The 16,495-nt window shown below is 34.3% G+C and overlaps 1 protein-coding gene across 1 annotated transcript in view; it reads right to left on the reverse strand.

The window, feature by feature from the left end:
* Window positions 1–16,495, reverse strand: part of pwp2h (PWP2 small subunit processome component) — a 68,204-nt gene that overhangs the window by 37,030 nt on the left and 14,679 nt on the right. Inside the window, 3 exon segments of the mRNA NM_213047.1 lie at window positions 9,334–9,469; window positions 12,947–13,090; window positions 13,188–13,287. Of these exon segments, the coding sequence (NP_998212.1) occupies window positions 9,334–9,469; window positions 12,947–13,090; window positions 13,188–13,287 (380 nt within the window).

Consider the following 16,495-nt stretch of genomic DNA (forward strand, 5'->3'; position numbering starts at 1 on the left):
TGCACAAGCATCGTTTTAACCTTTATAAACGAACGTTAACGTTACTTTGTCAACAGTCTATTGTCTAAATTACCGCGCTAACAGAGCTAACGTTGCGTAAAACAGTGCACCCGGTTGCAGACGTCAATAATGTAATAGAATATCAAACTCCGCTTCAACTACGCTACAAGTTTATAAACTGCCTTTGGAACCCAATTAAGGTACAAAAATCTATTTAACAAAAATAGTGATAAAGTGAAGTGTTTTTTTCACTCAGCCGAGCCTTCTGTCTGTTGCTGTGGAGAAGCTTGCTCCTGACACCTTTTATCTCCGCCCCGCCCCCCGACTACTGAGCTACTCTCTTTCTCACTCACTCACTCACTCACTCGGGCATGCACTGTGGTCTCATGAGGAAACGCTGCTTTTTGATAGTGTTTTTCTTGCTCCCGAATACAAATAATTTTTTAAGTATTTGTTCGAATCAAGTATCCGTAAAAACACGCTATTCGTTCGTGCCTTTCCGAATACCGTATTCGGGTTCGGCTCCACCCTTTATATATATATATATATATATATATAAATATATATATATATATATATATATATATATATATATATATATATATATATATATATAGCAGATTTCAGAACAGCAGAAGCAGTTAATAATTCACCAACATGACTTTAGAGTTAGTATTTGAATGATTCTCTGGCGTAACGTATAACAGGTGATTTTGCTGACATTTTAATAATACGAGGCTAAACGGCATATAATTCAACCAGTCCAAATTCCACAAGTCTAAATTCAAAATTTTGGATTCTTTTTTTGAAATTTTTTAGCATAGGGGTAATGTAGTCATTCAACTTCACAATTTGTAATTTTGCAGTATGTATTTGAAAAATGATGGCTGGTTACTTAACTAGAAAAGCTCAGATTTAATTATCATCATTTGTGTTGACAGGGTTTGAGGTTTACTGTATAATTATTATTCACACCTTAAAGTTTACTGTGATTGCTCAGTAGTTACGCTTTGCTATGTTACACTTTGTTACATTTTATTTATCAAGTTTAAGAGACTCTTTAACACTTATGCTCATTTTATTATAAAGATAAGACATTTTAGTTTACAACTAATATTTAGTTTGACCATTAAAATATTTGGCTTAGAAATTTAAATAAAGTGTTTAAATAAAATGTAAAAATCCTAATATTTCTAAACATATTGTTAAAATATTCATAATTATCAATATCAAATGATATGAAACATGATATTGTGATATATTTTTTGCAATATTGCCCTGCCCTAATATATAAGTAGGGGTTGGACAATGAAAATGAAACACTGGCCAACATAATGTGGAGGTTTCATGCATTAATTTGACCAGCATAGTAGTCAAAGCTTCATTGATTACAAATTCCACCAGTGAGAGCAGAGTTGTAAGGATTTAATTAACAAAATAATAGCAAAGTTTTGCTTAAGATGTTGCAATGCACACACCATCGTGGGGGACAATTCAGAGTTCAAAAGAGGACAAATTGTTTGTGCGCATCACGCTGATGCAACTGCGACCAAGACAGCAAGACTTTGTAATGTATCAAGAGCCAGCATACCACCAGTTCAGCAAACCAGCAAGATAGACAAACCACATCCAAAAGGAGTAACTGTGGATGCAAGAGGAATCTGTCTGAAAAAGGATGTTTGTGTGCTAACCTGGGGGCTGTTTCCCCAAACAACAACGTAACTCGCGGCTGAACTATCATAGTACGATGCATCGTTTGGAAAAAGAACAATGTAGTGACGAATGTTTCCCAAAATGCGTAGTTTTTCTGTCGTAGATTCATCGCCTGAAGCACGTTACCACGTTAAAACAACATAAAACGCCCACAATGTTGCTCTAAACGGGGTGGAGTAACTACTTCTTTAGAGAGGAACCCCATTATTTCTTTGTGAAAATTATGTTGTTTTACAAAAAAAACATGCATTTAAAATAAAATCCAATATTAGATTTGGTAAAAACATCCATTCGCTTTCCCTATTAACTGGAAAATATGTAAATGGCACATATAGGGACTATGTTTGCTTTACTAATATTATTGAAGGTTGAACATTACATATTCTATTCTAAAACATAAAATCATATACAAAAGCTAACACTTATTCTTCTTATCATATAAATCATATAAATAAATAATAAGGCTATTTATTATTAAATGAAATTTAATATTTAATATTTATTAGAAATGAAAATCATACATTAATAATATTAATGATGATTATTATTATTAAAGTAGGATATTGTTTATTTATTTTTTTAAAGTCTACTTTTACAATTTGACACATGTAAACCACTGCAGAAAGTTCTAACCAGCAGGCCCATGTCATATCCAGTACACATACTTAATAAATGACCCACTATAAATTAAAAGAATAAACATATGCTTTTTGTTTTCACAAGCTTGGGATAAATTCCGTTTTAAAATAATGTCACCTATAACTTTCGCCATGAGGCTGTGTTCAAAATTATATCAATGTTTTAAAGTGCATTGAGAAGGGAGCACAATTATAAACATGAAGATCTCTAAAACTGAACTGTAAAAATAGTTTAAAAGCAAATTAAACTTATAAGAGAGATGACCTTAATGCTTTTTTATTTTTAATAATTCTAACTTTGAATGTTACAATGTTCTAAATTAACAATGCAAAGGGGGATAAGTGGGAACAAAACTCAGCCAGTAATTATGTTTCTAACTGCAGCTCCAGAAGTGTAGTTGCGAGTGCTCAAGTTTGCGATGCAGTTTGCAAATGTTTAGAGCGACGAATTTGGGAAATGGCAAATCAACAAACTATGTTTGTAAAGACAGAACTTGTGACCTTAGTCGGCTAACGATAGTTTTGAGAAACGCAAAGTTGTTTGTATACAAAAATCATAAAACAAATGATAGGCAAAGCAGCCCAACTCACTGCAGAGTAAAATGTGCACAATTGTTTACACCAAGACTGCTCGTCAGGAGCTTCACAATATACATAGCTATGCTTTTTAAGCCAAAGCTTTGATCCCTCGTACCAATGCCAAAATTCTATTTCAGCTGGTGACAGTAGTGAAAATCTTGGGCTGTGGACAATGTGAAACATGTTTTTTTTTCTCTGATGAGTCAACCTTCTTACTCTTTCCCACATCCAAGAGAGTTACAGTGTGGAGAAGCCCAGACTATTAAAAACCCAGTGTGAATTATGGGAGTGGGTAAGTGATGGTTTGAGGTGCAATATTATGGCATTCCTTGGGGCAAATACTTGCACTAGATGAGCATGTCTCTGCCAAGAACTACCGAACCATTCTGAAGTACCATTTGCACCCAGTGTTTTAAACATTGTATGTTGAAGGCAGTGCAGTGTATCAGGATGAATGCACCAATACACACAGCAAGACTGGTGACAAACTGATTTGATGACATGAAAGTAAACATGTCACTTTGGGGTGTTTTGGAGGTGTATCCTCCACCAGCATCACATAACATCCTGACCACTATTCTGCAGGAAGAATGGCTCAAAATCCTACTGGCCACTGTGCAGGATATGTATCTATGGAACAAAATCAATGCCTTAAGTCTTGAATTAAAAAGCTTGTTGAATATCACAAACTGAAAAAAATAATACACCGTATTAACAAGTTCTTGCATTTTAATGACTTGAATTCCAGGGTTTGTATTTTTAGGTCCTGAAATTTAACATATCTGTTTATTTAAGCTTTGAATATTTCAACGAAAAATATTTCAAACAAGTTTTCATACTTAAAAATTCAATAATTCATATTTAATTTTCAGATTTCACTTACAAAATATTCAATACCCTTTAAAAATACGATGTATAATATTCATAAGGTCATTTTCAGTTCATTTTATTTCAGTTCAAATATGCGCTTCCATAAATTCAGTGGATCAAATTCGACTGTTAAAATTCAACATTACATCCGGGAACTGCAGGAGAAGCAATAGATTGCAGAGTGAAGATCGCCAGCTGCTCTAGCTTTCACCAGCAGGTGGAGATGGAATAATGTAAGATTTTTAACCCAGTAAACAGGCGAGAAAAAGGCTATTAAAGGCACAAAAGTAGCATTCAATTTTAATACCAATGCCTTGGACATTATAAATAATAAAAAGTATGAGTAAAATGAGTAAATGAGGGTGTAGTCATCTATATTTGCCCTTATGTAACGGAAGCCAGCTGGTGATCGTGTAAATCTCAGTTCTCGGATCCAGTGACAGACGTTGTTCTGCAATCTTATCGGAGCTTGTCTCCCATGCCGGTTCGCTCCCTGCTCGGACCGGTGCAGTTACTTGCACATAAACAGTCTTTTGATGAATATGATGTTACACATTGTCTATCTTTATTGACTCTTTCTTCCATAGACGCTAAGTATTATATTGACAGCTAACGAATATAAACGTAAGAGAAACAGGAGAGGAAATATTATAATAATACAAAATAGATAAACATTGACAGGGCTAAGAACAATTACGAAAAAAGATATTCAAAAGCAGAGAGATTTTAAGAGAATGTCACACAAAACAGTTTACTTGGAACTGTTAAACAGTGTTCAGGTGTGATTTAAGGTTGGTTATGGATGGGGCGTCTAATTTAAAATAATTTAACAAAACGTGCGAATGCATTAAAGGAGCGTCTTCAGTTATTATTTAAGCGCAGCTATGTCAGGATTGGGATAGGTTATATAATTTCATTATTTAAATTATGATTGTTAATATTAATATTTTATTACATGTATTCGGGCTATTGCGCTTAAACAAGTCATCCGTGATTCTAAATTAATATTTCTATTTATCCTTTTTAGCTATCACTTTGCTATCGTCTTTCTCTTCTTTTTTTTTCTATTTTTTGTGGTTCTGCCATGGTTACGTTTGCAAAATGTCTTTAGTTTGTGCAGATTATTGCTTTTCCTCTAAAATAGAGACGAAGCAGAAGGAAAATGAATGAATTGATGAATGAATGAAATGATTGACGTTTTTATGCATGTGCGGTGTGGCTTGCACACGACAAAGACGATCGAGTGGCCGCGAGCTCCGGTGGCCGGTCAGAGCGGTTAGGAGATGCTAGATGGCTGCCAATATATATATGATAGGAATTCTTCCGAAGTTTCAGATGATATCTGGGCATGTGCATAATAATGTAAAATAAAAGTGAAAGTCATGACATTTGGCCAAGCAAAAGAATAGCCTACAAGAGTGTTTCGATTATTATCATGACATGTCATGCTTGGGATTATATGAATAACACCTTGCTGTTTACCATTTCCGAAAGTGGAGCTGACGTCGGCGCGAAATTGCTTGTATAATTGTAAAAAGAGTGATGAATATTAATGGATTTCTTATATCTGTCATTTCTGATAATATAATTGATTTAACTAGTGTGAGAGTATCCAACACTCATTTAGCAAAAATGCATCTAGAATCCTAAACCAATAACTTTGTCAAGCAAAAATTATGATTTTATAGGCTACTGATTTTTTTTTTAAACAAGAAAAAAGAAACTATTAGCTACCATAGCAATTGTTTATTTAAATATGATCATCTCAAAATATAAAATAAAAACATAATGGTTTGACTTTGTGAAATCATAAAACAGACTTGCAGAAAAGAGTTAATAGAATAAATGAGCAAATACATTCTCTCCAGTAGATGGCGATTACAGCTCAGTAATAATCCCATAATGATGAACAGAGCTGCTTTGCAGGATCCCCTCAACCACGCATGTCAAATTATAAACATTAATCTTATGAAACTAGCTGAAGTGACAACTATATTAAATTTAAACCAGTTTAAATAAGTTTATATGTTTAATAACTGCAAAAAAGATCAACATTGCTAATCATAAAATACAAACGGTTGCTGAAAAGTTATAAATAATGGTTTTCTCATTTAATACTGAAAACAAATTAAAGTCAGTTATAACTGCCTATTATTAAACCACAGGCGACTCATTTTATTACTTATCATTGGCTGTGACATTGCCACATTTGCGTTAATACATTTTTCTCGCCTATAGGCTACATAACAATAAAACAATATTCTGGACAAACTATAAGACATTTTGCAAACGTTTAACCGTGGCAGAACCCCAATAATTAGAAAAAAGAAGAGAAAGACAGACAGAGTGATAAAAAGGATAAATAGAAATATTAATTTAGAATCACGGATGACTTATTTAAGCGCAATAGCCCAAATACATGTCATAAAATATTAATATTAACAATCATAATTTAAATAATGGAATTATATAACCTATCCCAATCCTGACATAGCTGCGTTTAAATAATAACTGAAGATGCTCCTTTAATGCATTCGCACGTTTTGTTAAATTATTTTAAATTAGACGCCCCATCCATAACCAACCTTAAATCACACCTGAACACTGTTTAACAGTTCCAAGTAAACTGTTTTGTGTGACATTCTCATAAAATCTCTCTGCTTTTGAATATCTTTTTTCGTAATTGTTCTTAGCCCTGTCAATGTTTATCTATTTTGTATTATTATAATATTTCCTCTCCTGTTTCTCTTACGTTTATATTCGTTAGCTGTCAATATAATACTTAGCGTCTATGGAAGAAAGAGTCAATAAAGATAGACAATGTGTAACATCATATTCATCAAAAGACGGTTTATGTGCAAGTAACTGCACCGGTCCGAGCAGGGAGCGAACCGGCATGGGAGACAAGCTCCGATAAGATTGCAGAACAACGTCTGTCACTGGATCCGAGAACTGAGATTTACACGATCACCAGCTGGCTTCCGTTACATAAGGGCAAATATAAATGACTAAACCCTCATTTACTCATTTTACTCATACTTTTTATTATTTATAATGTCCAAGGCATTGATATTAAAATTGAATGCTACTTTTGTGCCTTTAATAGCCTTTTTCTCGCCTGTTTACTGGGTTAAAAATCTTACATTATTCCATCTCCACCTGCTGGTGAAAGCTAGAGCAGCTGGCGATCTTCACTCTGCAATCTATTGCTTCTCCTGCAGTTCCCGGATGTAATGTTGAATTTTAACAGTCGAATTTGATCCACTGAATTTATGGAAGCGCATATTTGAACTGAAATAAAATGAACTGAAAATGACCTTTTGAATATTATACATCGTATTTTTAAAGGGTATTGAATATTTTGTAAGTGAAATCTGAAAATTAAATATGAATTATTGAATTTTTAAGTATGAAAACGTGTTTGAAATATTTTTCGTTGAAATATTCAAAGCTTAAATAAACAGATATGTTAAATTTCAGGACCTAAAAATACAAACCCTGGAATTCAAGTCATTAAAATGCAAGAACTTGTTAATACGGTGTATTATTTTTTTCAGTTTGTGATATTCAACAAGCTTTTTAATTCAAGACTTTTGGCATTGATTTTGTTCCATATGTATCTGTCATTTTAAAGATAAACTGATGCTGTATTGGCCGCTAAAGGAGGCCCTTTACCATACTAATGAAATATTGTGGTTCAAAACCAAGTGTTTCAGTTTCATTGTCCAACCTCTGCTAATAGAAAATTCCAAATAGAAAATAGTACAGTGTAAGTTTTGCATGCTGCTGATATGCCTTGCATTTTTACATTTGAAATAAGGAACAGACATGATATGTAAACAGCAGCCGGATTAAGAAGCAAAGAGATACACATCACTATTAAGGGGGTAAGAATTCATTCACTTTCTCGATGCATTGATTACAAATATATATGACAATGCATAATGTCAGAAATATTTCGGATTTAAAAAGCTTTGCCATAACTCTTTTTGTCAAATTTAGATTTTGCACATTATTGTTAAAGTAATCCTCTAAAAAAGAAATAGGCCGACGGTCTTCTCTATTCTTCAAATTTTATTCAATAGTCAATTTATTTAAATTAAATAATAGGTATATAAAATTGTATATAGATAAATGTTTGTTACAATTACTGGCCATTTGGTTAACCAATCGGCAGAAATGAGTGTCTCTTCTGCCCACACGTAGAAAAATTTAACTGCAAAGTTGATTAAAGCTAAAGTCTATTTTTTTCAACAAACGAAAGAATAAATAGTTTTACTAATTATTTGAATTAAGTTTTTTTTGTTTTTTTTCCCATTTTGATTTGAAAACAGTATATCAGTTTTTTTTTTTTTGGTTTTGGTTACTATAGAATGTAGTATACTACATATATATTTTTCATGTTTCGCTTCGCAGACCAAATGTAAAAATTTCATGACTGCATTATACACAGATTATGCATTCACATGTGCTTAGCATATTATTGCTTAAAAATGCTGCTACTAAATTTTGTGCACATTTTTCAACTTGCACATTGTTCAAACTATATAGAGCCAGATATACATGTGAGATTTACATTTATTAGATAGTACACTAAGATAGTATTAGTATTACATTTAAGATTATTATTACATTTATTAAGATAAAGATTAAGATAAGATTAGAATTACATTTATTAGATAGTACACTTATTAAGAAATAAAATTCATACATGCACAGCACAATTAACATTTACAAAATCCGATTTGTAAATTCAAAACGCATATCTTAAGTATAACACCCAATTTGTAAATTCACATGAAAAATTTAGCAGAAAGAATTAAATGTGTATTTATGAATCATATTTTAAATTTTTGGATTGGATGTGTATTTATGAATTGTATTTGTGTATTTGAATCGTGTTTTGAATTTATGAATTGTATTTGTGTATTTATGAATCTTGTTTTGAATTTATTAATTGTATTTGTGCATTTCTAAATCGTGTTTTGAATTTGAATTGTATGTGTGTTTATGAATCATGTTTTAAATTTACCAACTGTATTTGTGTATTTATAAATCACGTTTTAAATTTACAGATTGGATTTGTGTTTATAAATCGTATTTGAATTGATGAATTGGATTTGTGTATTTTTGACCTATTTACAAATTGAGTTTTGAACTTGCAAATTAAATTTTGTAAATTTTAATTGTGCTGTGCACATATACATTTTTTTAAAATATTTTGTAAATGTATTATTTGAGACATTAGCACAAATTAGTTAATTTGGAGCGATTTGAGCAACATGATGTGGAGTGATGTCATATGGTAGCACAAAGTAGACGCCTTGCCCCCTCAGCAAACTGAACAGTCATCATTTCACAGCACTCATTTAATTAATTTTTATGATGGCAGCTACAGTAGAACCAAATTAATTTAATATTTACTATACAACAATGCTAAAAAAAACACTGACATAAAACAGTGATGAAAGTTGTTTTTGAATGGCTTGTTTATGTGCTACACAAATGCAGCAGACATTTTCTACATACTTACATCCAAGCTGTCTTTTTCAAAGAAACAGCCCACTATGATGTCCTTATGACCACCAAGTGAGTAGTAGATGAGATTTGCCCATCTTTCTGCCCCAAAGATCCAGGTTGTCATGTCCTTACTTCCAACAGCAAAGCACCTGTTATTCAGTGAAGGAAAGCAATAGTGAAATTGGTTGCATGATGGTAAAAATACATAATTAAATAGTTAATTTTCAAACAAGCTAGAGACACTGTGGGAAAAAGTTAAAGCTCTAACTGTGTGTTCACACCAAAAGTGGCAAGAGCATCAAAGTAGCCGGAAGTCATTTATTGTCAATTGGGAGCCAGCTGCAAGTTAGTTGGTTAGTTTAAATCCACTGATTGAGAGGATTCCAGAGAAAACAGTACTGTAAACTTTGTACTGTAAATCCTCCAAATCCTCGATTCGATTACATTTTCGATTCTAAAGGCACGATTCGATTATTAATAATTAATTAATTAATGATTAATTATTTGTAGCCTACCGTTTAAACTACCTGACCTGCATGGTCTTTGTTTAACCCATAAACAAATCATACAGTAAATAAATAAAGGCAAGATACACACATAATTACCACCTGTCAATCACTTTTTCTGCGGGACTCATGAATAGGCAGTGATCTGTGTTGTTATAATGGCGTAGGTAAAAAAGACGCACAACCAACAGGAACCAGCCAACAGTATCTGAGGTGTTCGCTAAAATGACAAAGTACAAATGAGTGAAAGACTGAAGCAGTCCTCTGACTGCCTGGACCTGCTGTCTCGAGCTCATATGGCTGTGTGTGCGTCTGTGTCTGTGAGGTCACGTGATATGCATTTTAAGAGGTAGAGAGGAAGGAGGGCTGCTCAGAAATGCTACACGCCACTGTGGATGTCAAATCGTTGTCGTTCTAAAATGCCATTTAAAAACAAAGACAGTGTAAACAGGGCCTGAGTGTGTACTTTTTGCGAGCGGATTTGCAACGGGGGCGGGCGGAGGATCGCAATGCCGGTGTTGTCTATCGGACGAACCGTACGTAATACGTACATAGCAGAGCTTGCAAAACTGTGTATTTTTTGTCGACAACACGAATGTTGTCAACATAACTCACAGGAAATCCAAAATGCTTACACACCAGCGACTTCATTGAAAGAGGAGAGTGTTTAAGTTCTGTCGACGGGTCTCCTGCTTCTGCAGTTTAACAAGCACTTCAACAAGCCTGTTTTTTTCCCGCTTGGCAAGCCAAGCTGACGTGACATGGGGGCGTGGCAGCATTGACAATTCTATTTTTTTGATTCAATAATCGAAATTGAGCATAAATTTTGATGGATTTCGATTTAAAATCGAAATCGTGACACCCCAAATTAATGTAATTTTTTTTTTCTTAAAAAAAAAAAAAAACAGGAATTTCATGCTAACTATAACAACTTCAGAATAATTTCAGACATACAGACAAATATTGGATAAGTGAAAGCCAAAACCAAACGCAACAACTTGATCATTCATTGATAAATGTATTTGATTAAAAGTGAGCCACATTTTCAGGCTAGAAAGCATGTTTTATGCGATTTGCTGAAATGCTGCAACAGCTTATTTATATACAAGATCAATAGCTGCATTTCCACTGTCGGGCTAGTGCGAGCCAGGGCTTGAGTAGTGAGGCCGAAACCATGTCGTGTTTCCACTGTCGGGCTAGTAGCTTCCGCGCAAACCCCGCCCCAAGAACGTCCGCCGAATCAAACATCACACAATCCGCTCACTTTAGTGGGATTCAGGCAGATAAAGCACACCATTGCATCATGACAAAACGATTAAAATTAAGACAACCGAAATAAACAAATGACACGTTACTGTACAGCATCACATTATACGTCTATACGTACAGGCCTATGTATTTTCATTTATTTTATTAATTTAATCGCCGACGACTGTTGTCATCGTGCATTGAGTGGTCTCGCCACAAACAGAACCACAGAAATTCTCCAGTAATAACTCGGTATGATATGTATTTTACAACATCCTCGTTTTGATGAACGTCGTCAAACATTCAGCCCAAATGCTCTAGAGAGACCTAAAACATTAACTTTTCCCTAGGCTATATGAAACTTAATAGGTAATTCCCCTTTATTTAAGAATGTTGCATATTATTCAGTGATCTTAAGTAAAGTGTTAAGGGATTTAACATATAAGAGCAAGTAATAAAATATAGTTTATATTACGTTGCGCTCAGCAGCTAAAGCTCTACATTTAAAATTTCATTTTTACATTTTACCACGTCATATATAAAACATAAATGTCCTTGTTTGAGGACATAAAACACATTTTGTATTTGCAGTTTTCCCCAATGCATTTGTATAGCAGAGCTGTGCAGGACCGGATGACAAAAAAGAGGCTTCTGCTTTCATTCACTCGAAAATGCTGTTTGCATGATTTGATTAATATCATCGAATCCAAATACTTTGTGAATAATATTTTAAACCTCCTTCGGTGTTTATTGTTTTTAGAAATTATCTGAAATCTTTTTTTAGATAGGCCTTTGTAAAATGAAAGTTATACATTATATGTCTTAAAATGGTTGAATTTATGCATTGTTTATACCTATATTGTTATGGCTTTTGTTTGTTTTATATTGGTTTATGTATTTAATGTGATTTTATTATATCCGATATTTGTAATTCTTTAAATTATTTCAATATAGCTTAGGCTATTTTATCGAGATATGACACTACTGTTTTGAGCCTATAAAGTGGACATGTAATTTGTAAAGTTTTTTGTCTTTCTGTTGTATTCAAATTGAGTATTATCTCCAAAATATATAAAGAAAGAAGCCGCTCGCAGCATCAACAGAGCTGTGAAGCAAGCTTTTTTTTTTGCCTGGTCTCTCACACACATACAGGCATCTAACGTGCATGTATCACACACAAACACACCTTTTCAACTTGACAAAAACTCTCGACAACCTTTACTGGCTGCTTTGTCTTTAATTTTGTGTAAAGATTATTACCCGTAATTGAAACATCAAAGAGGAAGCAGCAAAGAAAAAGTCACTTATAAATTAAAACTTTATTATTTTATGCAACAGGCTTACATTTAAAAGGGAAATATAAGGGTGATCATAAGCAAAAAGACCCCTAGATCGTGTTTTATGAAATAGCATATCTTACACTGACCAGCTATATATTTTCTTTCCTTTATTAACCTATTTGTTTGGCGCATGTACTCGTGTACTATCGGTAAACTAGTGTAATGATGGCATGCCATCTTTAACAGACTCAGGCAAAGTCCGCCTCTCCTTTCACTCCGCCCCAAAGCCCCAGCTGGCCCTCTTAGGCCCAAGGTATTCAGAGGGCCGAAAAAGGCCGGCCACTGGCCCCTGGCCCCGAGAAAGCCCTGGAAGTGACAGTGGAAATGCGACTGGCCTTGGCTTGCTTGCTTGCTTTAGGCGCGATAGTGGAAACACAGCTAATGTAGCGAATTTTGATACTCTCACCGCCGGAGCATTGAAGGTAGACAATGTTGTTGCCAGAGCAAGCTTTTATCGTAAAAAAAGTTGAAAACTGCACTTTGAAAGGAATGAAGCAATCATACCTAATAGAAAAAAAAATCTATTACTTACTTCGAATCGTCTGTCCAGTCAATACAAGTCATTTCATCAAATGGTCCATAAAAAGTCTTGTTTAATGCAAATGCATTAAATTCTTTGTTTCTTCCCGGTGCATGATACATTAGAGCCACATTCTCCTTTGTTACCACAAACTTCCTTGAAAAATAAAAGAAAAATAGAATAAAAAACTAGAAAACTGTAATACCAACAATAATAATATTTCAAGGATATTTTGTGCTGTGTGATAGCTAACCTTCCATCAGGGGAAAAGGAAACATTATGAACAGGATTATGGAAGTGATGATGGTGAAGTACTGCCCGAGTGACCAAGCTAACCAGTATTGCCGCTCCATCTAAAACATGTGGATCAAATAGTCAAATTACAAAAAAAAAAAAAATAGCTGGATTGCAATAGTTCATTTAAATATTTCCATTAATTTATTTGAAACTTTTTGTTGCATGCCCCTTTATTGTAAATTTGCATGTACCTGAGATTTGAAAAGTTCACTACATGACTAAACAGGTGGAAGTAGGGTTGCACGATTCTGGTTAAAATGAGAATTACAATTTTTTTGCTTAAAAATCAAGATCAACTAGACAGAACTGTTTTGTGTTTGTATGCATGTATGTATATATGTGTATTTATATATATATATATATATATATATATATATATATATATATATATATATATATATGTATGTGTGTGTATGTGTGTGTGTGTGTGTGTGTGTGTGTGTGTGTGTGTGTGTGTGTATATATATATATATATATTTTTTTTTTTTTTTGAAAAACATTTGAAAATATATTTGAAAAATCTTTATAAACTGAACATCAAAGAACAATATTAACTATGCAAATTATTAACAATATAAATAGCCATATATAAAATAAATAAATAGCCAAAGCTATATCACTTCTGTTTTCTTTGTAACAAAATACTGTTGAAAAACCAAACAGAACTAAACTCCATTGTGTAGATGGTTCAAGCATGTTAAAAATTATTTTTCAATCAACTTCTCTTACATAGAAAAAGTAAATTAAATGGCTACTAGGGATGCTCATTTTAGGTCAATTTTGCTAACCGACAACTGCCACTCATTAATCGGTTATTAACGGTTAACTGGTCAGATTACTATTAATTTTATATTAAACAAATTGACGTGTCTATTTTGCGTCTGACACATTAAATATTGCATTTTAAAATACTGATTTATTTTTAAATGCTAGCATATTACTAACAGAACAACAGAGCATCTTCACGCACCTGCAGTGTAGCACAGAAGAGCAGAATAATCTAAATAAAATGAATAAAAAAATAGGACTGCCCTAAATTACTTTCACTTAAATAATTAATTTATATTACAAAATGAAAATACTGACTGATTCTTTTTCATAACCGGCATAGGCTGTTTTTTTTTCCAATCATATGTTTTTTTTCCGTCAAATAAAAATAGCTGACTTCGTTAAATTGCTCGCTCCACGGAAAATATGCATTTATTTAATGCCCAGCTGTTATTATTATAAATCACAAAACCTTTTTACATTTTTAATAGAAATCATTATTTTAAAGATTATGTCTTGCTATATGGTTTCCTCTTTCTCTCGCGGTTCAAGTGCGTGCGCTGCGTGATAAGACAACAACAACGCGCGCATATGTTGACTTTTTTTTTTTAAACAGTTTTGTTGTTTAAATATGATATTGCATTAATGTGCATACATGCTTTATAAGCTGTAAAATAAAAAGTAAAGCCTATTTGTTGTGTTTATTACGCAGATCCAGGTCAACATCAGCGCTGGTTTGTCATCAACACAGCTGTATTAAACAGCAATATTCTTCTTCCATTTTGCTTCTTTGGCAAATGTGTCTGTAGGCATGGGTTATACGTTATCGTCCCGTAAGTGCCTTGCAGTTGAACAAGGGGTCGAAAACAAGGCGCACCTCACTGCCTTTATGTTGACAAGGAAAAAAGAAGAGAAGAAGCACGGTCTTCTTATGAAATGACTGAATCAGCTGGGTATCGATTTTGCAAAAGTGTTGCTGTCTGTGTTGTTACAATTGTAATATTTATTACTATTGTGATATTCAAGATTTGTACATTCATACAGCTCTGGATAACTTAAAACAGCGATTAGACCTTCAGAGCGGCATTAATGCATCCTTAAGTAAAGCGAAACGGCTATAAACTCCAGCAAGATAGAGTGATTATATGCAGAGCCGTATACTTTTATATATAAATAAAGTATAAATATAGAAACTGTGTTCATCTTAACTCAAAGCTTCATCGTGTTTCCTGGCCTCACGCATCGCGCACCTGTCAGTCAGCACGCAACTCCCAAAGGGTTAAACAAAGCGCACAGCACGGTTACAGAAAAGTTTGAGCTGTTATAATTCACGTACCTTTTGGCTACTGTTTCAAACTGAGGTAACTGAGGCTTAATGCCTGTGTTGCAAACCACAAATCAAGTAAACATTAAACAAATAAAAAACTTATTTCTCTCAAGAAAACCAAACTCGTTTGATTTAAGGGAATTGAAAATACTTCAGAAACACCATCATGTCAACATTGCAGTGAAAAAACATGACAACTTTCCTTACTCTGCAGAGGAGTCGGGACATCTGGTGAATGCCCACACCCTCTCTGCACAGCCACATTAACAGTGTGAGCAAAGCATCGTATATGCGGTAAAAATCCGGCCGCTTTAACAGCATTGGCAATGTTTCTGCCGTTTTCTGTTGTCAAGCGGGGTTAAGCTGGTTTTGTTTTTGATATTGCGGACACATTCAGACAGTCCCTTAATAAGAGCTCTGTGCGAGCTCTCTCGGTTAAACGCATATTGCGAGGGCTTAAACGGAGCAGTGCTCGTAATGTCGAACAAAAAAAAAAAAGTGTTTCCTCACGTTCTTCTTTAACTAGCTCAACTTTTGCAGGCACGCGTGACGTTATTTGAAAGGTAGTCACGGGGTGTGTCGCGATTCTCCTTTATCACACCGCAACACAGGATCATAGATTTGAGTGTTGCGATTTCGGTTTCATATAGTGTACCTTTACAGCCCTAGTATGTATGTATGCATGTATGTATGTATGTATATATCAGGGGTGGCGAACCCGCGGCTCGCGAGCCGCTTGCGGCTCTTTTACTGCTCTTGTGCGGCTCAACCTCTCGCGCGATTTAACATACATTAACCAATTGACTAACGCCCCATTCACACGGTGCTTCTGCGTCTCTTTCTGCTTTTGTGCGGCTCAACCTCTTGCGCGATTTAACATATAATAACCAATTGACTAATGCCCCATTCACACGGGGCTTCACGTTGCTCGCTGCAGAAGCTGGGAGTAGCTCAACTTTTCAAGCGCTTACGGACGCGTTAGCCAATCAGATCGCTGTATGCAAATACACCTGCTAGAAAGTGGCCTATTGCTGACTGAATTTTATTTTCTGCCGCTTCCATTCAGACACGCCTTCAGTCAAGGGTTGACACTGAAGCCCCGTTTGATTGGGGCGCAACACGAGTGACGTGCAGTTCGTTAATATCAATCGTCATGGCAGAGTCAGGAA

This window comes from Danio rerio, chromosome 1 (genome assembly GCF_049306965.1).
Source record: "Danio rerio strain Tuebingen ecotype United States chromosome 1, GRCz12tu, whole genome shotgun sequence".
Lineage (NCBI taxonomy): Eukaryota > Metazoa > Chordata > Actinopteri > Cypriniformes > Danionidae > Danio > Danio rerio.